The sequence below is a fragment of the Peromyscus californicus genome, unplaced genomic scaffold, assembly GCF_007827085.1.
Source record: "Peromyscus californicus insignis strain IS unplaced genomic scaffold, ASM782708v3 Scaffold_17__1_contigs__length_78620276, whole genome shotgun sequence".
Lineage (NCBI taxonomy): Eukaryota > Metazoa > Chordata > Mammalia > Rodentia > Cricetidae > Peromyscus > Peromyscus californicus.
In genome coordinates this window covers 65,895,056-65,921,297 of record NW_026294469.1, presented here as the reverse complement: position 1 = coordinate 65,921,297, position 26,242 = coordinate 65,895,056, and the positions used below count along the sequence as shown (strand labels likewise).

At 49.3% G+C, this 26,242-nt stretch overlaps 2 protein-coding genes across 13 annotated transcripts in view; both read right to left on the bottom strand.

Annotated features, from left to right (window-relative positions):
• Loxhd1 (lipoxygenase homology PLAT domains 1) overlaps window positions 1-8,437 on the bottom strand; it is a 161,865-nt gene extending 153,428 nt beyond the window's left edge. For all 3 annotated transcript variants that reach the window (XM_052741493.1, XM_052741494.1, XM_052741495.1), the window contains exons 1-2: window positions 8,308-8,437; window positions 3,937-4,051 (exon numbers count right to left, since the gene is read on the bottom strand). In XM_052741493.1, coding sequence (XP_052597453.1) covers window positions 3,937-4,051; window positions 8,308-8,437 — 245 coding nt within the window. The remainder of the gene's footprint in view (window positions 1-3,936; window positions 4,052-8,307) is intronic.
• An 8,246-nt stretch (window positions 8,438-16,683) lies between these two features.
• The window catches only part of St8sia5 (ST8 alpha-N-acetyl-neuraminide alpha-2,8-sialyltransferase 5), an 81,617-nt gene continuing 72,058 nt past the window's right edge, over window positions 16,684-26,242 (bottom strand). For all 10 annotated transcript variants that reach the window (XM_052742607.1, XM_052742608.1, XM_052742610.1 and 7 more), the window contains one exon: window positions 16,684-25,665. In XM_052742607.1, coding sequence (XP_052598567.1) covers window positions 25,197-25,665 — 469 coding nt within the window. In that variant the 3' untranslated portion in view covers window positions 16,684-25,196. The remainder of the gene's footprint in view (window positions 25,666-26,242) is intronic.

Here is a 26,242-nt window from a genome sequence, read left to right as displayed (position 1 = left end):
TTATTGAAAAATCAGCCCATGCTACTTTGCAACCACTGTAGCAGGGAGCAGAGAAGCAGGGGAAAGATCTACCTGACCAGAAGGGCCAGGGACACTCCAGGCCATCTGAAGGCCACGTTGTTGGGGGCTGAGATGGTTCCTGGCCAGATGTGATGCTAACTTCACCCACGGAGACCAACCTGTTCTTGGCATCTCCATCCTCAGAGAAGAAAGGGCTACAGACAAACTTGACTGACTGTCCACTCTCAGGAAAGACTGGGACTATCCCAAACAAATCCCCAGCCCCACCCACTCTGGAATTGAGTCTGAAATGTCCATTTCTAGAAAGCCAGAATACAAATGCTGTAGAAAACTGACCAAGGCTAGGTTAGAAACCCCAAAGGAAACAGAAATGCAAGCTCTTTACATTTCCCAGGGGGAGGTGGGGCCCCACCATGGCTCCTGTACCTTCCTCAAATAAAATACACTTCCCATATCACCACTCAGCAGGGACTTCCCCCAGAGAGAGCCTCAGAAGGCTGCACCTGGCATTTTAGACACCAGCTAGGCAGAGCTTCCAAACTAAAATGCCAGGCACTTTCTCACACACTGGGGTGTGACTTCTCAGCAGGAAAAACAACATCCATAAAATACATGAAATCTCATCCTTTTGCCATATCTTAAACATGTAGCCTCCTGGGCAACAGGGGGAAAACAGGAAACCCAGAGAATGGAGACTTCCTCTGGAAATCATTTTGTAGGGACCTCACTGGGGTGGAGATTGGGTGAGAGTTCTCATGTGGGAACTAAGTGAACATCCTCATCTTTGCTGCCTAGGAGTCAGGCAGCAAAGATTTTCTTGAAATAAGAATTGTGTTATACTGGGTGAGGGGTGAATCCTCCTAGACCACGTGGGATTCTGTGTTCTAGGACACAGGAAAGGGCACAGGAATGAGCTCAAATCAGGATGAGACAGAAAGAGGGAGGACAGGAGACAAGAGATGAGAGATGTGACCAGAGGTCATGGAAAGGGGTTAGAAGGAGTGCCAAGAAAGATCAAGGCTGAATTTTAATACTGGGAGAGCTACAACTGACTTGTTTGCATTGGGCAGTGTGAAAGCTTTCTGGGGCAAAGAGCCATCAGAGAAGTCTTACATACAAAAGTGTGTGTGTGTACACATGTGCATGTGTGTGTGAAAGTGTGTGTGCATGTGTGTGTCTGTGCATGTGTGCATGTATACGAGGATTCATGCTGCAGGTCACTCAGTGGGTTAGGCTTAGAGCTGGTTTGAGTGTGGAGAAGAGGAACGGGCAGACAGCGAAGTGTGGGGAGGCAGAGGAGGAGACAGCCTCTCTTGTATTACATGGGGACCCAGAGGTGACCTCACCTGCCACCCATGTGTGATACATTCCAAACCCTCAGAAAGTCACATTTCCCCTCCCGAACTCAGTCCAGCTTGAGTTGCAGGGAGGTCATGGGCAGAATTTTACACAATTTTCTCTGTAGTCTTCTCCCTCCGTTTCTCACTGTGGCCAAATTCTGACCTCTTGCTCCCCCGCCCCCATCACGCTCACTAGCAAGATGACATCAGCTGCCACTTAGAACTCAGCATCCACAGACTGGCTTTCAGGCAAAACCTTCCAGTCTGGCCTCCAGCCCTTCCCATATGCCTCAACACAGCAACATGGCTCCCGCTGGCCGTTCCAGCAGCGTCCACCCGTGGGACCTCCACTGTTCATACCCTTGCAAATTGTTCCTCTGGGTCTGACCTACCTTTTGTATTCCTTTCTTAGCTGAGTTCATTTCAGCACCAAAAGCCTGCGTAATACCCTTCCCTGTGAAGTGTCGCTCTGGCCACATGGTATTTCAGGTATCTGCTGAGTTCTGCCTATTCGTTATGACCCGGGACAAGCACAGAGGCTCAGGAAACCCATTTCCACTGCAGAGCCATCACTTCCCTGCACAGTCCTCTCTAGTGTCAGCAGCACCCCGCTGGTATCCCCACCCGTACCCACCTTCACCCTGCTGTTGAACTGCCTTGACTAGCGGATCAAGCTCCTATCCACTCACATGTTTTTGCTTTCCAATCTCAAGCGTGACACGGATCTAGGCAGAGATTCTCTCCAGGAGCCTCCCCAGCAGACTTCAGTGGTCTCTGGGATTGCTGACTCCTGTCCCTAGGCTGGTCTGCAGAAGCTGGCTCCCATGCCCTCTGTCAACCCACCCAAACCTTTCCTACCTGTGCCACCAGGTACCTGTTCTTATCCCATTGAGGGGGAAAGCTGAAAGCCAGGCTCCCTGGCGGCGGGCACTCGGTCACAACCCTTCTCAGTGTGTTACATCAGTGATCTGGACCTCCCTGAAAGAAAGTTTGGTAAACTGACAAGCGGGGGGGGGGGGGGAGGAAGCAAAGGATTCTGGGTACATAAAAGAAGGGAAAACTGTGAGAGCCCCCTACAAAAAGATAAAAAGGTTGGTTTTACTTGAAAGGCAGGCTGGAGACTGCAAAAACCAGCTGGCCACCTTCCCAGAGCTAGTAGCATCTCCTTCCTCTGGGAGGAGGCATGGCAAAAAGGATAAGTATTTCATGTATTCCTTTTACCGTGCCCACATCATAGGAGGGAAAGACTTCCACGAGAGTCACGTGCAATATGAGTAGTACAAGGAGGCAGGTACCCTGTTCTGCAGAAATGGACAAAATAGCATGTTATTCCCATCTCAACATGGGTGCCAGGGCTCTTATTCAGTACTTACACATAACAAGACTAGTCTCCTGCAAAGCACAGTATCTCCAGTCTCTTAGCACGGCCACTTCACCTCTCTAGACTTTCCCCCTCTCCCCCAAGAGGTCCCAGGCCATAAACTCTAGAGACTACAACCTGTGTAGCAGTGGCTCTAGAAGGGAGTCTTTTGCATCGTCCAGAGCCACAAAGTCATGTAGTCAATTAAAATGTCTATACCACAAATGTGAATGAAGGACAAGATTTCCCACAGAAACACTCAAGGACTGTGAGCTTCTCTCCCGGCCTCAGTTTTCCTATGAATGGAGTAAAGCAGATCAGTAGATTTAAATGGCTGTGGAACTTTTTCCTCAGTTAGAATCCTGCTCAGAAACCCAGTGGGTCACATAATGAGAAGTGGGGCTGCTCTGAAAGATGAGGGCATAGTGGACCCAGACCCAGTTGCTTAAATCTGCCCAGACAACACAGGCTGAGTGAAAGCCATCGAGCAAGACTACTCCTAAGACCCCTAGCCAACTCTGAAACCCTGTCATTCTGCAGTACACTCTTGGGTCTCCTGTGCTCGCTTGCTTGTGCATGTGTGCAGCAAGGGACAGACCAAAGAGTAGACAGCAGTCTCTGCCCTCCAGGGATATAGAAAAGTGAAGGGCTCAGGTGTATGCATAGCACACACACATACACATGACATGTGACTGAGAGTACATGGATCCCAGGCAGGTTTAGTATGATGCTGGCCATCATGAGACCTCGACATAGAGCATCTCAAGATCATGGCTCCCTCACAAATGCTCTTCGTGACATTCATTATCTCAACTGCCCAAGGATGGTAGATAAGGAAATCAAGGCCTTGGAGACCCTGAGATTTTTGACAAAGTTACATGGAGCAGGGCAGCAAAGCTAGTCCTAGACCCAGGTTTCTTAGTACTGATTGTTTATTCTCCAATATCAAGGGATATTCCTATGTATTCCTTGGGAGATCTAAATTAAACATTACTGTTTACAAATTCTAGAATGAGACAAAGGAGAATTAGAAGGAAAGCAGCACTGGGCAATCCTCAAGATGATACTCAGATTGTTGACAGAGAACTCTTGTCATTCAACATGGCTGTGGTCCAACTGTCCCATCTCTACAGAGGAGAAGGCCACCATTAGGTTCTAGAATTTGGCCAAACAAACTAATGTCCCAGGACCCCAACAAGCCAAAGTGGTACTCACTTGCTAGTGAGATGGAGCTTGGGAGAAAGCCCATTCTCTCCAAAAATTGTGATGAACACATTGGCATCTGTCCCTGCACCACGAACATCCCCTGTGGCTGTGACCACCTCGTACACTGGAGGAGGAAAGAAAAAGATTGCAGGCTCAGAAGGTCACCCAGAATCCCATTCTCACAGCCCTGAACCTAGGTCAAATCCACACTAACTCCTACTGCAAGATCAAAAGCTCCCTGTCAATGCCAGACGCTGCTTTTGCAGAGGACTCTGAAAGCTTGGGGACAAGGCCGGCTTCATTCTGCACAGGTAAGCCACCTAAGGGCTGAGTATGCAGTTTGCCCCAAGTGGGTATGTCTTTGGCAGGAACACTGAGTTCACTCTCATGGTCCTTTTGAAGCTTGCATGGCTGCTGCTAACACCATTCCGGGTCAGGGTGTCAGTACCTGCATACTTGCTGAGGGAGACTCTATCGAGATTCTTAGAAATGGCAGTGTGGTGGTTTGAATGAAAATGGCCTCCATAGACTCAAAGGGAGTGACATTATTTGAAAGGACTAGGACATGTGGCCTTGTTGGAACAGGTGTGGCCTTGCTGGAGGAAGTGCGTCACTGGGGGTGGGTTTTAAGGTTTCAGAAGCTCAACCCAGGTCCAATCTCTCTCTCTCTTCCTGCTGCATGCCAGTCTAGGTGTAGAATTCTCAGCTCCTTCTCTAGCACCACGTCATGCTTCCTGACATGATGATAGTGGACTAAACCTCTGAACTGTAACCTAGCTCCAATTAAATGTTTCCTTTTACAAGAGTTACTATGGTCATGGTGTCTCTTCACAGCAATAGAGACACTAACTAAGATCTGCTATAACCAGGGGGGCTGAGCAGGATGAGCAGAGGCATTCAATGGCCAGGAGTCTAAGCAAAACTGTAGGAATGTGTCTTGGATCCATTTTTGGAATCAACTCCCAGAATCTAGCACAGATGCAGCTCGGGCAGTGTTGTTGCAGCCAATCACCCCCAAAGCCACGTCACCTCTGCTAAGAAGTGAGAACAGCCACACACCAACCTATCCAGCTGCTATTCCTATCTCCAAATGAAATGTGTGTCCCCATCCTGTTTTATGAAGAGACTCACTTCTGAATCAGTCGTGGGCTGGAAACACTGATTCAGGGAACCGACCACACATGTGTGCAGCGAGGGAGGCTGACCAAAAGGAAATGACTGTGTTGGGAAGGAGGAATTTGCAATGTGACGAGCTGGTCAAATGTGGGAAGGATATTTGAAATCTTCAGGGTGTGTGCCATCTTTCCGTCACATTGTGGAAATGTACAAACACCAATGCTTGGAGCTGTGTCATAACCAACAATGACTGAGGACTTACTGAGTGCCTAGCCCTGAACTAGGAGCCTCATGCACATTATCACACTTGATTTTTGCTGCGAACCTATTCTCATTCCTACTTCTGGCCTTTTAGAACAGGTTCCCCATTGCAGAATATATTTAAGCTCTCTTCAGGAGGTCTTGTGATCGGGTTGCCACTTGGAGGTTAAACATTCATTATTCAAAACTATCAATTGGCAGCCCATTCTGCCAGAAGGTCTTGTCCCGTGTACAAAATAGCAAAATTGAAGGATGGAGGATGGAGAGTAAGAATCCTTCTGAGCACCTGTAGCATTCTGGGCCTGTGGAAGGTGCATCCCAATTATTATTCATCCTACTGCAAACCCATAAGCCTCTGTGTGCTGGGGCAAAGTGTTGGGCACCAGTGCCACAGAGATCTAGGGGTAATCACTTAGAACCAGGATAGCTCTGCACAAGTACCTACCTGCCTATAACACTGGATAGTAATATCTGCTTTGAAAAACTATTCTGGGAGTTGAAGGTGTAGAGGCCCTGGTACATAAAAGGTAATAAATAGCCTTTCTCTTTTGAAGCTATTGTTCACGCAGAAAAAGCCCATTTCATCCAAGAACTCTAACACCTGTTCCTTTGGCAGACAGTGTGTTAGCTCAAGCACCATGAACAGTGTGCAGTTAATTCTGAAGCCCTTCAGGAGCATCTCTGATTCTAATGTGGTCCTTCCTTGCCTGTGAAGGATGGGATCTGTAGTGTCGGGGTGGTGATAGGAACACTGGATATCGCTGGTTCTGACAAAGCTTGGCAGAGGAGCCATGCATGGGGAAAGAAAGTAGCCGATGCATGTCTGACAGGCTTGAGTCAGCACAGCCTGCACTCCAGGGGAGCCTGTTCAGCGGCAGCCTCGAGACCTGCCTGCATCATCAGTGTGAACATAGGGCATCTCTGCATCAAGTAGACACAGGAGAATGGCCAGCCTGAAGGCAATGCCAGGGCTGAAATTTGTGGAAAGAGGCCCAGAGGGGCTTAACTTAGAGAAGAGGAAGATCTGGGCTCCAGGACAGGGGTGGGAGAGCTGACTCACTAGCTCACTCAGGAGTACACGACTACTCCCCAAGTCAGACACTCGCCATATAGAAGTTGCTCATCTGGACTTAATTACAGCTAAGGCCATCAAGAAAAGGACAGAGTGAGTCACGGATGGAGATATGGCATTTGGAAGGCATCCAACAAAGGACTCACACCCAGAAAGTGTGAATAATTCCCGTCAATAAATAAGAAAGACAGAGGCTGCATACTTTTCATGCACAATTTCTTTAAAAGATAGACAGTCACTGATCATAAGATGGTAAAAATTTCCAGCTTTAGGTTTTTGACCCAAGAGAGACAAAAACAGATGCACACAAAGCCGTGAACACAATGTTCATAATAACCTATTCTCAGTAGACCCTAATGAGGAACTACCTAACTGTCTGTCAACAGGTGAATGGGCGAACAAGCCATGGTATTTCCACACCCTAGGTAGGCTACCACACAGCAATGAAAAGCAGCAAGCTACTGACACACAGGAACACCTATTCTTTACAACGCTGTTTAAGTGAGGCCATCAATAGCAAATATGACCTACTGTACAGGAGGCAGAAGAACGGTGCTTGGAATTGGGAACAGGAAGCTGGCTGGGGCAACACAGGAAAACGTAGTCTCGTTAACGTAAATATTCTTTACGTTGACTTGTCATATATACTAGTCGAACAGGACATTTAAAATAGATGTACTTCATAGTAAATTTCAGTAACGCTGAAAAGTGCGAAAACATCTTAAAGTGTCACCAAAGATACTCAAATGGCCACCAAATACAGGAGATACACAAACAAACATGTTCAGCACCATCATTCATCAGGGAAATGAAAATCCCAGGAAGATGCCACTGTATGCCTGCCAGAATGGCGGGAATAAAGAGGACTGGCAATACCAAGCATGGGCAGAATGTGAAACTATTGTCTCTCTCTTACGAAATGGGGGTGCACAAGAGGCTACAGGCATTGATAGGTGAACACATGCTCACCCTGCAACCTAGAACTTCAACTTCCAATTACAAATCCAGGAGAAATGTGTGTGTGTGTATGTGTGTGTGTGTGTGTGTGTGTGTGTGTGTGTGTGTGTGTGTGTGTGTGTGTGTGTATGTGTGTGTGTGTGTGTCCCAGACCTGTACAGCTTTGTCCACAATAGAACAAAAATAAAGGCAGAAGGAACTCAAATGTTCATCAACAGGAGAAGGGGCGAATCACCAGTGATGTAGTTATAAAATGCGATCATATTCATGAATAAAAAGAACAAAATATGACTCATGTCACAGCATGCACAAACCTCTCAGGCAAGGTGTTAAGTGAGAAAGAAGACAGGCCCCAAAATACACACACACAGCAAAGTATGTAGCTCGCCCCTGTAATCCCAGCATTGGGCAATTGAGGCACGAGGACTTCTCAGAGCTGAGGAATAGCCTAGGCTACATAGTAAGTAAATAGTAAGATGAACTGAGCTACATAGTGAGACCCTGGCTCCCACAAAAGTATATACTGTGTGACTTCTTTTATATGAAGTTAAAGAACAGGAAAAAAAAAGCGGTTTGTAGAGATAGATTCAGCAGACTTGTTAGGTCTGGCAGAGGTACGAAGGAGCTCTGTGGGGGCTGTAAATACCCCCATCCTGGTCTAAATCAGCAGTTCCATGTGCATATCCACAGGTAAGTTCTCTTCTAGGTACTTATGCGTCCTATATTATGTGCATACCAGTCCTCCGTCTAATTTGTTTTTTGATTCAAAAAGATCAGTGCAGCTAGCTGAGAATTCGAGGCAGTTCCAGCACCACAATCCTATTCTGTTCCACGGGAGCCTTGCCAACCAGCAAGTCGCCTGATCTCCTGCGCCATGGGGCCCTGCACTCCCCAAGCCCCAGACACAGGGCGTGGAGAGAACTGGTAAGCAGTGGACCGGTCCGCAGAGGATGGAACAGCTCCCACCACCTTACCCTTGGCCTTGTAGTACTCATGCTCCAGCTCGTCTTCGTCATCCTCTGAATTGTAGTTCAGCAGCTCCTCCTCGTACAGGCCCAGAAAGTCGATGTCTTTCTTCCTCCGCTTTTTCTTCTGGGGCATCATTTTTCCACCTGCCTCTTCTGGGACCCGGTAAGCTCAGGAATCCAACTCCATCCCTTCCCTAGACCTGTGCCTCTCACTCAGAGAACTGCAGAGCCCTCAGCCCCTCCTAGGGCTCCAGGTCGGGATGCGTCACACTGGCCTTGTTCCCTAGGTCTCCTGGGTCCCCATCCCAAAGCTTTGCCCCACTTTTCTCCTCTCTGATCCCTCAGCCCAACACAGAGGTTTTTTTCTTTTTCTTTATGTTTTCCCCTTTCTGTCCCCAGCTCTCTCACTCTGCACCTGCCCCAGGCCTTCTCCTTGAGCCCTATCACTTATTGATGAAAATGAGAAGGCTGTCCTCTTTCCTCCCACACACGCCCCTTTGCAGAGACTCAAGTGACATAATGTCCCGGCATCCACACCTCTCACCTGGCCTCACAACGGGGAGGGTGGCACTCAGGACCCCTCCAGGCCACTCCAAGGGCAAGTGGGGGCCTACTTCTAAGGAGACACCTGAGCTTTGTAGCCCATGAGAGCACTGGACAATGCCCTCGACCAGGGTTAGTCCTGGGGAAGGCAGAGCTGGGGGAATCCACCAAGCTCCTGGGCACAGAGGATCAGTTTCTCTCCATTATGCATGAGTGCTGATCATCTTACCCAGAGGGCAGCTTCTTGTTAGATTGCTCTCTGTTTCCATCTCCCAGAAGAATGCTCTCTTCTGGAAGTGACCCTCTTCCAGGCATATCCTGCTGCCCCTCAAAGCATGCAGCTAGCCCACAAAGCAGTTTACTGATTTATGAGTTACCGTCACAGTCAGCCTGGAGCCTAGGACCTTGAGTAAGTCCACCTATCCTCAGGTGGCCCCAGAAGGGCACAGATAAGCCAAGATGCACTTGCATAGGCCACGTCAAGTGTCCTCAGGGTACTCTGCTAAGTGTCCTCAGGGTACTCTGCTGTTCTCTATACTTTGGGAGAACCAGCCCCTGACCCTGCTTGGCCCTCTTCTCTTCCACCACAGCACTGGGGAATTCTGAGTCAGGGCAGAACAAGGGTCAGAGGTCCTTTCCAACCTTTAGTCAGCAAGCAGAGCTTCCTATGGCCATTAGACTCCCTCCCCCCACCCCGCTCATTTTATTATGTTTTTAAAAGAGATTCCTTGTAACCCGGGCTTGTAAGGTTTCTACATAGATTTTAAGATGCTAGAAAAATTCCAATTCACTTGAAACCCTGCCTCTCTGCCCTTGCAGGTGACTGTAAGGACAGAACTAACTCCATCTGTGCTACCTCCTGGCTGTGCAGCCTGAAACACAGGCCTTTCCCCATCCATAAAGGGGGAGTAACGACCCACTATTGAGTATTTGGCCATTGGAGAAAAACTCTTCATCAATCAGAAGTGTCTAGAGAATATTAAAGGTTAATCAGTGTCTCAACTCCTGCATCAGACTAGATGTCTGTTTCTCATATTTGTATGTTGAATATTGACATGAGAAAAAAATCCCCGTATCTGGGAGAGGCTTGGAGGTAGGGCCCATGCAGGGAGATCAGGTCAGGGAGGTGGGATGCTTATGGATCAGTGCTTTGGAAAAGGGATGCCAGGAGCCGGGAAGATGTGTAAGTCAGCAAAGTGACCGTTGTGCAAGCGAGAGGGCTTGAATTCTGTCTCCTTGAGTCCACATAGAAAGCCAGGCACTGAGGCATGCATCTGCAGCCCCAGTGCAGGGAAAGTAGAGACAGACGGGTTCCTGGGCCTTGCAGACCAGCCAGTCTAGTCAAACCAATGAGCTCAGAGTTCAGTGATAGGCTCTGTTTCAAAAAGTAAGATGGATATTTTTAAAATATTGAATGTCCCCTGAGTCTATTTAGTGTGGCCTGCATGTGCATGGGTAAGGGACTGTCTACCGGAGCATGCATGGCTTCTAAGGGCCTGCATCCCGGAAGTGATTCTCTGTATCTCTGCACCATCAGTTCTCCATGCCCACAGAAGCCCAGCACAGGCTGTGAGTTTATGGTTGAGCTTCTGTTTCCTCTTAGTTTCTGGTCTGGGGGCGGGAGGGACCCATTACTTGTGGACAGCTCCCTCCCAATCCCAGCTGTGAGGTCTTTGAGGGTGGAAGAGTCCACGTCATGTTCCCTGGAGCATGCTTAGGAACTGTGCCATACCTGGTATAAATTGAGTTCATGGAATGGAGAAATGCATGTAAGGTGAAGATTGCAAGCAAGTCAGTAACACAAGCAGGTTCAAGGCTCAGAACTCAGGAGAAAAGCAGTATGGGCTGGGCAGAATTCACCTTGAGGCAGAACGAATGTTCTAGAATGGATGCCATTCTTAGCATATTTCAGAGGGTAAGGAAGAGAGGGTCATTCATAAATAGACGGAAGGAAGGGACATCGGAACAGCAGCCAGTACTGGAACCTCCCCCCGCCGCCGCGCGCTTGGAGAAGCTTCTTTCCCACTCTTTCCTTTTCAGGTACCCAGATCCCTACCAATGGAAGACATCTCTGACCCCAAACATCTTCACCAGGGAAAGTGCAGCCCTATTTCCTCCCTTACTCTGCAGAGGGATCACCAGAATCAGTGGGAAAAGCTCGATGACGAAGAGTGGTTTAATAGTAGGTGACACACGCCCTCTGCTGGTGTCACTTGGTTTGACCTCTGGAGCCTTGAAGATTGGAAATTACCAAAACTCATTTTGTAGTGACTGAGAAGACGCGTATACACACACACACACACACACACACACACACACACACACACACACACACACACACACACACACACACTCACACACACATAAATCATTTTGCTTGAGGATCTAAGTCAGGGACAATAACAAACCTTTTTTTTAATGAAATACCATTCAAATGAAACGTTTATTGGAATGTTTTTCATGACAGAAATTAAAGTATTTCTAGAGAATTCCATAGCATTAGAACACGAGAATTAAAAAAAAAAAAAATCATGAGCTGAATCAAAATCAAACACTGGCCTGGACAGAAAGTAGAGTGGAACCTGCCGTACTGGGGCCAGGGAATGTAAAGTGTCCCTGACACTTGGGGAGAAACACAGCTCTCCTATACGGTGGCTCAACAAACACATTCTATACAACCAGAAACTCCACCCCAGACACCTACCCAAAGACAAAACTGCACCCCATTTTCTGGGGACTCTGCGCGCATGCACTCACAGCAGCCATGGCTGCCGGCACGTGGGTCCCCAGCCCCAGCTGTGATGCTGTGAAGAGTTGATGGCTTCTAGTGGGGAGGAGAGCTGATTTTCTTTAGGGGTGTGGCCACCTGAAAGTTGACCACATTCCAGTGGATGGTCCCATGTCATCCAGTAGTTTATGGGCAGTACAAATGGATTCAGTAGGTTATAAGACAGAGGGGTGGAGGAAGTTGGGAGTTGGAAGTAGGAGGGTGAATATGATCAAAATACATTGTATGCATGGATGAAGTTCCTCAAAAGTCATTACAATACATTTGAATGAGAACTAGTGTCTACCCATGATCTGTATGACTGCATTCAGAGGCGCTCCACTCACAACAGCACTAGGAGCATCTCAATGTCCATCAGTTGGCCAGTGGGCAAGCAAACCGAGATACATCATCAGTCCAGAGGAATACTGCTCGGAACTGAAGGGGAGTGGATTGGACTTGGTATGTGACTCCGTAGCAGGATGCTGCATAGACCTGGTTTTGACCCTACCTCAGAGAGAATAAGAGGAGAAAGGGAAGCAGGCATGCACACTACACAGATGAATCTCAAAGGAATTACATTAAGTGAGGAATGCAGGAGAAGGCTCTTGCTGTAAGGTTGCATTTATGTAATACTGTCAGAAAGATAAAACTATAGGCGCAGAAAACAGGCCAGTGGTGACCAGAGGCTGGCATGGGGGTGGGGAGCAGGGGGCAGGGATGGACCATCAGAAAGCCTGAGGAGGCACTGCACAACTCAGACAGAACGTCGACTCCACTCATGTCTCTCTCATGTGTCCTGTTTTGTCTGACTTTCCCCATGCCAGTCTAGCTGGATCTAGTCTATGACACAGGCCTGGCCATTGGCTGGATCTTCACAAAAGGCTCTAAAGACCCTGCATACCATTGGCAGGAGAGAGCACTTGGGGCGTGCTTTGCAGACCGACCTCTCATCTCAGGCAGAGCCGAAGTCTAGACACACAGAAGCAAGAGGAGGCCTTGGTGCCCAATGTACCCTCCTATCTAGATTTAGCATGAGCCCCCTCCCCCCGACCACCATCACCAATATTGCAGCTCCTTCCAGCTTAACTTGAGAGTCTCTAGTGCCTAGCAGAGAAAGAATCCGGCTCTCAAGAAATGATAAAGGAGCTGGGCGGTGGTGGCGCACCCCTTTAATCCCAGCACTCAGGAGGCAGAGCCAGCCTGGTCTACAGAGCAAGATCCAGGACAGGCACCAAAACTACACGGAGAAACCCTGTATTGAAAAAACAAACAGAAAGAAAGAAAGAAAGAAAGAAAGAAAGAAAGAAAGAAAGAAAGAAAGAAAGAAAGAAAGAAAGAAAGAAAGAAAGAAAGGAGGGAGGGAGGGAGGGAGGGAGGGAGGGAGGGAGGAAGGAAGGAAGGAAGGAAGGAAAGAAGGAAGGATAAAGGAGTGAGCAGACCACAGTGTGGAGTAGGAGCGGATGAGCATGCATAAATATGATGAACGTAAGCCTTACAGCTGTCTCCCACCTGTGGGCCCTGACTTACCGTGTGCTCCTAATTTCTCACTCACGGTACCAGCCGGTCTTCTACCTCAGAATGCATGCATGCCCTCTTATCCTGGGGGACAGTGCGAAGTGCAGTGCTGCAGGGTGGTGGCCTTCTTGTCCCCGGGAAATGTGAGCTCCCACACCCACTTTGGGCCAACCTCTCACTGGCTCCAGCTGCCTGAGGTAGAGGGTGAGTTCGGGCAGTTGAGGACAGATTCACAGGTGTAAACGGTAAGTGGGTCTTGGATTCTTTGTTGGATCTGTCTGAGAAGATCTAAAGCTTCCACTTCTCTCGTCGAGCTCCTGTGCTAAGTAGAGGATTTTACTTAGAATCTCTGCCAGGTCAAGTCGCTCCCCATCTTGCATACTTTAATGATGGCTCACACCCTTAGAATTAAAATTTGACTTCTCCCAAATGCCCGCAGGCTCTCTCTTCACTCTCCACCCCACAAGCACAGTGGCTCCCGTGGGGCCCGTTTACACCTTACTCCTCTTTCTGAGTGGCTCACCATCCTGATGGGGAAGCCCACACAGTCACCCCATTGTCAAAGGCAAACACCTTAGCCTCACTTCCTTTCCCCTGTGTTCCTCTGGCCCCAACTGCACCCCCCTGGTGGCCACCCACCTCTTCACCCTCCTGACAGAACAACATTTCCAGAAAATGACAGGCACACAGCATTCACTCTCCTCTTGTTCCATTTCCTAGAAAACAAATGCCAGTTCCACGGCTCTGTTTACGGCCTCCAGTGCCTGGTGCTGTCTACTGCTCCAGCCCTGCCTCAGTCCTCTGCACCCATCCTACATGACGACACTCAGAACTCTTACACCCCCATCCCATACACCCGCCGGTGCCCTGCCCTTCTCAGACAGATCCAATCCAGAATCTAAGACCCCGTTACCGCTCACACCGGTGAAATTGTCGGCAACGGCCCCAAACCTCTTGCTTGTTCCTACCTCTGTGATTGTACACAGCTTACTACTTTGAAATCGCTACTGGACCCACTCATTGAGCAAGCAAGACTCGGGGAAACGATGCAGGTAGTTCGATCCCTGGTGGTAGCTGAAGTCTGAGGCAGACTTGTGACTAAGCAACTCATGATCAGTTTTGAAGTTCTGCACATACGACAGATGACAGTGTTTCTTGTCAGTTACAGCCCATTACAGTTCATCACAGGAGCCCACAATACACAGGAGACTCAGACTATTTGCTCATCTTCCTTTGTCCTTAGAGAGATGGCAGCTTTCTACCTTCCCGATCTCCCTGTCTTGGGGGCTGCAGATTCATACACACACTAGCCTGCCCCTCCTGCAGGTTTGGACACACACTAGCTGCCCACTCCTGCAGGTTTGGACACAGACTAGCCTGCCCCCTACTGCAGGTTCAGACACATACTAGCCTGCCCCTCCTGCAGGTTCTGACACACACTAGCCTGCCCTCTACTGCAGGTTCTGACACACACTAGCCTGCCCCTCCTGCAGGTTTGGACACACACTAGCCTGCCCCCTACTGCAGGTTCTGACACACACTAGCCTGTCCCCTCCTGCAAAGCTGAGCCATTTCACAGGAGGACTGTAGGCAGAAGTTTTCCTGTGTCCTGCAGCTGCTTGGCCCCAAGTAAACACACAGAGGCTTATATTAATTACAAACTGTTTGGTCTATGGCTCAGGCTTCTTGCTAGCTATCCCTTTCATTTCAAATTGACCCATTTCTATTAGTCTATGTTTTGCCACGTGACCATGGTGTTACCAGTCTGTTGACATGTTGCTCCTTGGGTGGTGGGCTGGTGTCTCCTCCAACCCCTCCTTCCTTCTGTCTGTATCTCTCTTGGATTCCCCACCTGGTTCTATTCTGCCCTGCTGTAGATCATAGCAGCTTCTTTATTAACCAGTGGTAGCAACACATATTCACAGAATACAGAAAGACCATCCCACAGCAAAGGACTTGCCCATGTGCCCCACAGATGATTATGTTGGCTCTTCCTATGACACTGTGGCTTTCCTCCAATCAGACTCCCTAGATATGGACATGTCACCCCTTGGGATAGCAGCTCTAAACTCCGCCCTGCAGTGCACCCCACTTCCATTCCCAAGCCTTCTTTGCCCTGAGAGAAGACTCTCTTCCAAAATTCCACTTTAAATGACTTGTGGATGATCTGTGTGCTATATGTCCCAGAAACCAAACCTCAGAATCATGGCCCTCCATCATCTCAATGCTGTGACCTGGGCCCCCTTGGTGTCCTGAGCAAGAATCAGGTTCCAGTACTCTGGGAATCCATAGCTGCTCTGGCTGGTCCTGAAAGAGCTACTGTCACCAAGCTTGGAATTAAGAGGCAGCATAGAGACCACTGCCACCCTTCCCACAGGGGGGAGGGGGCTCACTGCACAGTTCCTTCCATTAAAGCTCTTTTAAAACAATTCTAGCTGGGTGTGGTGGCACACACCTTTTATCCCAGTACCTGGAGGCAGAAATGGGTAGGTCTGTGAGTTTGAGTAAGGCCAGTCTGGTCTTCATAGCAAGTTCCAAGCTAGCCAGGGCTAGATAGTGAGACTTCACACACACACACACACACACACACACACACACACACACACACACACAAAAAAAAAAAAAAAAAAAAAAAAAAAAAGCAAAATAATTCCACATGCTCTGCCATCCCTATTATGTGTTTGCCTCAAGATAAGGGCCCAAGAGCGGTTTCACTGATGTTCTGCCCATCCATCTGGAAATGTTGTACATGGTCCAGTGCCTCCTTTGGGAAGTAGCATCCTCTGCAGTCTGATGCCAGGTCTAGACTCTGCAACTTGCTTTCTTGCCACACAGATCTCTCACTCCTCCAGCAAGTAATTCCACCCTTGGGAAGGGCCAGGGACTTAGGCATCTGTGTCTCCCCTCAGAAACAACTGCTGTCACTGAAACTGCCCTCCCTAGTCACACATCACACCCTTGTGGACTTGTCTTCTTTCTCCACTTATCCCTTGAGGTGTCTCATCCTGTCCCTGTGTGCTGTTGCTCCATTGGTCATCACCGTATCCCCACAGGCCTACCTAGCCACCAGCAGGAACCTCCTGAATGGCCATGGTCATGGCCATGCCACAGCAATCCTGCACCCCACGCTGAAACCAGGGTGAGCTTTTTCAGAGGCAATCTGATAATGTCCTCTTCCTCTGTCAACTGACTCTGAGTCAACGCTGTGAACCTGGTGCACCTCTTCACCTCAGACTCGTCCTGTGTCCAGCGCCTCGGTTTTATCTCCAGCCAGCTGAGTTCTTTCGCTTTCCTGGCAGGAGCCACACAATCCTCCCACAAGGTTCCTAAACTCTCTCCACCCGGCCAGGTGCAGAATTGCAGTCTTCTACTAAAGCAGATGGTGAGAGCTCTCCATGGTGCTGCCTGCAGGGGCCTCAGGGGCCTCTTACGTTCTAAAAGCATTAAGGAGTCTGGCCCAGTGCTCAGAAAATATTTGTTGAATGAATGACATAACAAACAGCATGCATTTCATAAATGATATTAAACAAATAAATGAAATACGACCACCTCCATCCACCCCTAGAGCATTCACATATTCATTTATTCAAAGGTTTTATAGAAATCCTATATTACCATTTGAACACTTGGTCTTCTTCAGCTGGAGGGCTATTTTGGTAGTCCATGGAATCTTTAGGAAGTGAGGTCTAGCTGTCAGAAGTATGTCACTGGAAGTGGACCTGATATTCAGCACCTGGTTCCACCACAGGTGCCTATTGCCATGGACTGGTCTACTCCTCAATGCATAATGCTGATAATTCACTCTCTGCCAGAATGGGCTGAACGCCTCTGAACCTGTGAGCTAACATGACTCTCCCCCTTTTAAAAATGTTTCTGTTGGCTGTTGTGGTAACTAACACACCCTCTTCTTATAGAAGAGCAAACATATTTGCCTTCCTCCAGTATATTAAAAGACATTGCCTAGGTCTCAGGGAGGACCTTGTTAGGAGGCAGATTGATCCAAGGCTTTCTCAGAAGCCCTGGTGAGAGGATAAAGGGAGTGTTCATTCTGTGTCCTTGCCCAGGAGTGGACTAGGCAAGGTCTAGCCTGGAGGCTGGGGCAAGGGCCTTGAAGGAGTTAAGATTCAGTTTCTGGGAACCCAGCTTTCCTCACTGAAGGGCTGTGGTTATCAATCCCAAGGCAGCTGTGTCTGAGGTACCCCATGTTCTCTTTGCCAACATTATCTGATTTATCTCTCTGTTTACCTTGGCCCGTTCTACCCTTGCAACAGTAAATAAGATGTTGTACTTCTTAATAAGCTTGCTTGGCATAAGACATCAGCTTATGCAAGACCTCCCAGCCCCAGCTATCTGTCCTCTTCATTTCTCATCCCCATTCTCACCTTTGACACCTCACCATTGGGGACCCACATTCCTGTGAGTTTGGATCAGACCCTCAGAGAGCATCCTTATGATCTATAATGCTTGGAGTGTTTAACATTTTACAAGTGTCATAATGAAACACTTAAATGTCTGTTGCCAACAGATGTCACCAAGTTCGTCTGAGAGAGAAAATGGTCTTCCTACTTGGAAGGCGGAAGCTGGCAAGTGGTCTGTGATTCATGCTTAGCACAAGACCAGGCTTAAACAGCTGCACAGAGGAAATGGTAGCAACGTGTTCTACTGTTGATCGTGAGCTAGGGAGATGAAGAGCTAGAGAAGGGGCAGTGTGAAGGGATGGGTGAGAAAGGTAAGGAGTGCCCATGTTGGAAAGTCAGCCAATGGCTGGACAGTCTGCATAGGAGACTGCCCGAGAGGAAGTGATTTTCATTCCTCCCCGTTATCTCTTACCCAGAAGCCCCTGATATGATGTGACCATCAGACACCATGGAAAGGACTGTGTTCAACACCTGGATAATAACACCTATAAAACAGAAATAGCCCCACAGCAGGAGTCTGAAGACAGAGGAACATGAAAAATATGAGCCCTTGGGAACTTTCACAGGGAAAGCATCCATTCCCAGAGCCAATCTGAGGGATGGAGGCCATCCTACCTACATCTCACCCGGCAAGCAGACCCTGGCTTGCGTGAATCCCAGACACATCTTTATGTAGTTCTATTAGAGATGCACTCAAGAAACTGGTGTTGAAAGAAGTTTTGTTTTCATTATTTTATGAAGGTAGCCAGTGTTCCGAGAGCTCTGACTCTGATACAGCCCCCAACCTTGATGGTGCGACTTGTCTTAAAGAATGGCAGAGCTGTAAGTTTGCTCCTAATGCAGGGACTTAGATGGCCTTGATAAAACACCACCTCTCCACTTGGACCTGCAGATGCCCAGTGTGTAACTGAAAGCAGGGTGAGAGCTTGGCATCTCTGCCTTCCCTTTATGTCTGTCTCCTTTGGATCAGATTCCTGCTCAGCTCTAGGTAACCATGTTCACCACTTAAGGAGTATCTGCCAATACCCATAGCAACAGGTTAGCCCTGTATCTGACCTAGCTCATCCCCCTTTAGGACCGAAGGCATCAATACAAGTCTGATAAGGAAGTTACTGCCAACTTTTAAAACATCTTGTTCCAGATCCCTGGAATGGCACCTGAAAGTTCCCATTAATTGCCCTAAACCTGTGGTCTCCTTGGACTTCAGGGACAGTGACCTTGCTCAGAAACCAGCAGGAGCACGAGATGGCTAGCTTTGGGGAGGCTGGCGGGAGCTGCCACTGGGACCCACAGCCTCCTCTGCATGGCCACAGCTTGAGGGCTGGCAGTGCTGGAGCCATGTCCATTCCTTCTACTCTCCGGTTTTATTCAGGCCTGTGGCCTTCATGACTGTCCTCGTGGCCAGCTGCTTCCTCTCTTCTCACTGAGCACAGCCACTCAGGCGGTGGTTCTAGTGTACCGGACTTGCTCTTCAGACTGGAATGAACACCAAAGCAGCATCTACACAGATACTGGGCAAGGGTAAAGGCCAGGCCTGGGTCAGACACCAGATCATCAGGATTTCCCCCAGCAAGTAGAAGAACATCATAGGAGAAAAAAAAAAAGCCACTGGCCACCTCCACCTGCTCTAGCACCTTCTACCTTGGGAAAGTGTAGGTGGCCAACAGGAACCTTCCATCACCAGTGACCTGGGATTTGTCCTAGGTTCTTCCCAGGGTATAGCCAGGGTCAATGAGAAAATAGATGGCAGATATATGTAGAGAGTGAAAAGGTTCAGTTGCAGAGAAGAGCCGTCATATGCTTAAGTGCAGAAAATAACCCAGTATCTGGGGTGTGGCTTAGTGGGACAATGTTTACCTAGCATGCATGAGGTCCTGGGTTCAGTTTGTTGCACAAGAAAGAGAAGATGGGTAAAAAGAAATCAACAAAGGCCAAGAGTCACCAAGCTGGGTTCCAGATGATACACTGTTGGCTGAATGACAAGAAAGCCATGAGCAGATGTATCAGCAAGAGGATGTGCTGGCCCCACTCACAGGCATGGGGCAATGTCTCTTTGAGGCTGAATATGAAAGGAACCTGCGCTCGCTCGCGCTCTCTCTCTCTCTCTCTCTCTCTCTCTCTCTCTCTCTCTCTCTCTCTCTCCCTGAAAAGGGGTGGGGGGAGTAGCAAGAGAGAATTATCAAGTCAGAGGAAAAAATCTAAACAAGGGAGTTCACTTATCTCCAAAAATGAAAACTTTACTTGCAGGAATTTCAAGAAACCTGAGGAACAATGTCCTAAGCACCAAGATTTCTACTTAGATCTTTTCATATTGAGTCTCTGGGGATGGAAAAAACCTGAAGTATGATGCCTCTTTGCCTTATTAAAGACAGTCGACTAGCACTGCTTGGAGGTTTTCCTGTCTCCCTAGCTGTATGTCTGGGATGGAGGGACCTGGAGCTATCTTGCCCTTGGACTTATTACAACACACCTAATTGCCCCTTCACCAGGAGGCTTCATGTCACCTGATAACTTCTGAGCTTTGTAGATTTGGTCTTTGCTGGCAGACTGTTAGCTGCCACTCCTTGCTTCACCCAGAACCTGCTACCAGACTTAATCTATTAGATACCAGACCCATGCTCACTAGAGCTGAATGTAAGATTAAAGCAGAGGTCATGCATGGCTTACCTTCTGCAAAATGGGCTTTGAGATGTGGTTTACAGCATCTATTTCTGTGGCTCAAAACTCATTCTCCATCCATCACCCCAGTCCTTGGCTACTAGGGGCCAAGGGACCATTCTGGGAAGTAGTCAGGGCAAATGAGGTGAGTGTCAATGAAATAGCAACCATTCTCTCCCTTAGTGAGCTTTCAGGCTCTCCAGGGCTTTGTGAACTTTGTGGCTGAGTGTGGATTTCTAAGTTACCATGGGAACACCATCAGAGGGAGCAATAGGGTCCCGTCTGATCAGAATGAGCAGTTGAGGCAAATCTGAGTTCTACCAAACTGGTTCCAACTCAGGCCTTTTCCAAATGCAGAGAAAAAAAGATGCATATAAGAAAGGGGATGCTGTAGCGTTCATTGCTGAGGCATGACTTCTGGGTACCATCTTCCATGTTTGTTCCAGGCAACTGGGGTAAGTGGGCAGAAGCATGGGCTTGAGTCAGAAGGCCAGGCCCTCACCCAGGTGGACTCGCTGTGTAGCCCAGACTAGACTCAAACTCCTGGTCACCCTGCCTCTGATTCCTGAGTGCTGCAATCACATGCCCCCAGGATGATAAGCACCCAGTCATGGATGTTCTCAACACTACTCTGCAGTTTTGTGTCAGTGCCAGGGGCACAAAGACGAGCTTGGTTCCAAGCTTTCCCCTGGAGAAAACACAAACCATCCACTGGGGGTCTGGGGACACTTAGCTGAGTGCTCTGAGGATATCCTAATGGAAGTCAGTGCTAGTTGCCACAGAAGCACAGTGGGGAGAGTGTGTGTCCTACTCCACAGAGGGGATGTAGCAGGAGTCATAACCTGACATCATTTACAGAAGTGACCAGATAAGAACCAGCAGCAATGGGCCTCACTAAAGGTATTTTGAGATGCCAGTTCTCAGAATACACGGGGATCCCTCAAAAGAGTCTGAGTTATGGCAGTGGCAGAGGCAAATACAGGAATGGAATGAACTCAGGGGATATTTATGCTCGAATTGGGAACCAATAAAAAGAGTGTGAAGAAGGAAGATGTCTGGGCAGAGAGAACCCGGGTTCTCTGTGCTGGTACTGTGCCAAGGATTGCACAACACCATGTCACTTAATCCTGGAAACACCAATGACCTGAAGTTCTTGTCTCTTTTAGATGATAAATCAGAGCCTATAGGGGCTTCGGGGACTCCCCAAGATCACAAATCTACTGAATGGTGAAAGAGACTCTGAGTCCAGACGCTTCTACCTACATCAGTAGAGAACAGACAGGCTGAGACGTCTGAGATGCCGTGCAGAGGCAGATGCTCAGAAGGCCCCAATGGACATGCTTCTGATGTTCCTGGCGAGTGCTAGCCTGTAGGTGAGGACGGAAAGGATTGGTGGCTCTCAGGAGATGCGGTTTCAGCAGGAGTGCTGCTATTAAGAACGCCTTGAGGAAGAGTCACAGAGGATGAGTGATGGAGAACCTCCTGCAGAGAGACGTTGAGAGGCCGGGCCATATCAGGAGGAAACAGAGCAGGAAAGAACATGAGGACCGGAGCCAACCTCGTCCAATATTACATGACTGTCAGGCAGGCTGAGACCGAAGGCACAGTGCCTTCTTTGGCAATGGCTATCTATGCTGCTAACCTTCAGAATTCAATTTGACCTGTCTGTCCTTCCCTCCTTCCCCTCCTGCTCCTCTCCCTGGTGACTGGGAACCTGGTCTTGAGAGCTCTCCACACAGCGAGCTCCTGTGAGTGTTTGAGAAGGGCTTCTTCCTGCATCAGCGCACCCACGTGATGGTAAGTACCAGAAGGGCATCTTCAACCACCACGTAACCCCGGGAACAAGGGGCACGTGGGGATACATGGCTGTTGTTGACAGGATGCTCTGCAGCCTCTGCTTACCTCCCAGACTCAGCGATATCCAGGCTTGTTCCAAGCTTCTCTGAGTCTTGGGCAGAGATGCGGGAGCAGCAGCAGCATCAGAAGGTTCCAGAAGCCAGCCTGACCTTGAGCCTCCTCCCGTTCTGCCTGCCTAAGCACTGAGTCACCTACTTGTTGTTGCTGCTGCTGCTGCTGCTGCTGCTGCTGTTGCTGCTACCTTTCAAGTCTGGAAATGCATTCCAGCACAGAGGAAGACATCAGCTGCTTGGTTCATGGGGAACTGATGTCCTTAAACTAATTTAACTGGTAGTCTGCATTGTGTGATGGGAAGGGGCAGAGAGGTCCCAGAATCAATGTCCAGGTCTCTTTGGGATAAATGTTACACACACTGACTACAGCAGAAAGCATGTGGTCTGAAAGTCAGGAGACTGGGTGAGCCTCTAGCTGGCCATGTGCTGTGGGGCAAGTCACTCATGTTATCACTTAACATGGACCCTTTTCAGGTATCTCTCCTTGCTCTAAAATGTAGAGATGGCCTTAGTTCTCCTCCAGGGCAACGGTGCACCAGTAGAGATCAGGGCTGGAGAGAGGCGCCAGAGAGCAGAGGCTGCCTGCTGGGCCCCAGGTTTGGAGTGCAGTCTGAAGAGTGCTGCAGAGCCCTCCCTTGGAGGCTTGGCCATAAGCAAATAAGTGCCTGAGTCACTAAGCCTCAGCCCTTCACCTGTACCATTCCAGCCTGTTTACCTGAAGGGCCTTGTAGTGATGACGGGATACTGTGATGAAGGGAAAGTGGTCAGTGTAAGGCTACCACAGGAGAGCGCAATGACACGGCAGATTTAATAGTAAATACTATGTATAGCTTAGATCCACACATCACGAATGTCCCTCAGCAGTCACTGTAGAGACCCCACAAGTCCTTTCTAAGCCTCTGCTTGAAGAGATAAGGAAACTGACACTCTGAGGGACGAGAGGAACCTGCCTTGAAATTCATAGGCAAAAGTACCACTATAAGGCAGAAGGATGTCCTAACCCCCTCATGCATGGGCATAAGATGGATCTGGGTGTGCCACCCCCAGCTCCTGTGAGGGCTCTAGCTAGGGCAGGTTCTAAGCACCTTCAACTAGGGAGACCCTGATGTCTGGCCAGGCTGTTGCCCACCTGCAGTACACCTATTCCCTGGGCTTTGTTCCTGGCAGACACTCAGTCTGACCACTGAAGTCTCTTTTTTACTCTAGGTCTGTCGTCTTAAGTGAGACAGAAGGTCTTGGAAACCTTCTAGCTCTGACATTCCATAGTTTTAAGAAGTGGACTCAGTTAGGTGTGGACTTTGGCTGTAAACCTCAGTTAACTTGGATCATCCTCAGAACTCTTTCCTTGGCAGAAATAGCCAGAAAAGCCATAAGCACACCTGTTCTTGTATCGTGGCCCCTGGTTTACCAATGTGTGCTGCCCCATGTGCTTCTGCAGCTGCTTCATGACCTCACATCCCTGCAGACTAAGGTTTGGGGTCTCCTGGGAGGGCCTCAAAGTCAGTTGGGACTTAGCATCCAGACAGCGGGGTGTGGAATGAGCTCCAGCCACCTGCAGGCCAGAGCCCAGAGGAAGCAGGCTCAGAAAATAGTAAGAGGAAAGAGTTCCAGTTGGCCAGAAGCCTCAGGGCCAGCTCTCTCCTCAGCTGGGTCTGTTCTGGTACCTACAAAGTGAGGTCAGGTGGAGGGCCTGCATGGGGGTTTCTCATAGCTGCTCCTCAGAGTGGCATGCTGGGCTGAAGTGCAGATGTGGTCTGTCTGCCCCTCTGCAGAAGACAGAGATGACACTTCTGTCAGGGAGTCATCCCCAACCCAAACACAGACCAGACCAACAACAGGCTTTCTAGAAATGTCTAAAGGGAGGGAAGGAAGGAAGGAGGAGAGAGGAAGAGGGTGGGGAGGGAAAAAGACAAAGGAAGGGCATTCAGGTAAAGTCTTCCCCACACAATCCACAATTCCACAAGGCAATCCACCAACAGTGACCATGGGCACCACCACACTTTGGGTGGAAATACACAGGAGGAAGCAACTGGAAGAAATTTCAGATGTGGCTGGCATAAGGACCTCTCAGCCTAGGCACAGCTGGGTTCCCTAACCCCGGGCCTGGTGAATCCCTGTGTCTGAAGACACCAGGCATGCGACCTGTGTGTGCCACCTTCACAATAGAAACAGCAGGGGTGTTGGCGTTAAAGCCCCAGCTAGCTGCCATCCGCCAGGCTCACGTGACAAGGAGCATTCCAGCTGACGATTTCCTATTCAGGAACACAGTTTAACAAGATTCTGCAGTATTCAGGGACATAAAGAGGAACAGATCTTTATAAATAACTCCTGATTAAAATGGAGCTGAAAATAGGGAGACAGAACAGGAAGCAAATTGCTAAGCACTTATTGAGTCGATAACATCGGCTTGGAGATCTTAGTGCAAATGGCTGGTCTGGTTTATTTCCTTCCTGTCAAAGGTTAAATGCTGGAACCTAGAGGCACCAAGGCTGTGTGTGGCCAAGGACTGTTTAAAGGGGGCACGGCTCTCAGCTACTGGAGTCCTAGGTGATGCTAACACAGGCCTGGATTAGACATCCCTGAAGTCTTTTGAGTTCAGCCAGGTAGACCAGGACACTTGGCCACTGTTAGTTCCCTAGAAGGGCTAGCCTCTGCGCCCTGAGATTCTAGATGGTGATTCATGGCTGAGTCCTTGGTATGAAACTTGGGCAGCCAAATGTCCGAATGAGACCTGGACTGTGCTCTCTCCTGCTAAGCGAATGTCTCACCTGCTAGTCTCTTCTCAGCAGGGCCTGACTTCGCTGCAAGCCGGCCACCACAGTTCGTGTTCTCTGGGAAGTTGAAACTGAGTGGAAATGTGCTTGTGAGGCCCCTGACCTTGGAGAGTGGCTCAGCAAGTAAATGGAGGCACAGGATGGAGCCTCAGGGCAGAGCTGACTTTGCATGGGTTCTGTCCCTGACTCCCCCCCACCCCAGGCCCCAAACACAAACCCTAAATCCTTAGGGAGTAACAACGGCAAGGCCGGGGAACCCCGAAGGGAAGCGGAATGGGGGCTGAGACGCCCATAATGGGCCTGTCTGTCAGCCATAATTGCAGGTGCCTGTGTGCACATGGAGGATGCCCCGGCTATGCAGGTGAAGGAAGGTGAAGATCTCAGAGGGCATGGCATGGAAGCCGGGCTTGGGCTTGACGTTGTCGTAGTAGTGGTGCGTGATGTGGAAGCCAGAGGGGTTCATGGGGAAGGCCCAGAAGCCGAACAGATGCACCTCCTCACAGAGCTCCAGGGCCGCCGTGACCAGGATGAGGCCGGTGCTGATGCGCTTTGCGCGCACGCCCAGGCTGAGCCAGTAGCGGGACATGCTTGACAGGTACTGCGGGTGGAAGAAGTAGACCTGCTGCTGTGACCCGAAGTCATCCAGCAGGTACTTGACCCGGAAGGACACGAGGGTGTTGCGAACGTTGTAGAACGCAGGCAGCAGCACTGAGGCATTCTTGTACATCTGCAGCACTCTGAAGAAGGGCCGCCGCCACTTCTCCAGCTTGTGGAACCTGCAGGGTAGCAGAGTGAGCAGCAGCAAGCCCTGTGCATCATCTCAGCCCGTGTCCTCACTTCATCCCCCCACCCCTGCCCCCTCACCTCACACACACCCCCTCAACTCCCACCTTTCACTCCCCTCACCTCCCACCTTTCACCCTCTTCCCCTCCGGGCTCACAGCGCTGCCCAGCCTCCCCTCTTCTGCCTCCCTTTCCTACCTTTACATATCTATTGTTTGTTTGTTTGTTTATTCACGGAGGGGGCACGTGCCACAGAGCCTGCGTGTGGAGGTCAGAGGACAGCCTGCCAGAATTTGGTTCTCTCCTTCCATCATGTGGGCCCTTATTGTGCAATAATCTTTTTTGTAGACTGTGAAGAAGTATCACTCTGATTGGTTTTAATAAAAAACTTAATGGCCGATAGCTAGGCAGGATTTCCAGGCACAGAGGGTGCTGGGGCGAAGAAGGGCAGAGTCATGGGGAGGTGCAGAGGAAGCATGCCATGTAGGAGATGAAGTAACAGCCATGAGCCCCAGGACAGTACATAGATTAATAGAAATGGGTTAATTTAAGTTATAAGAGCTAGCTAAA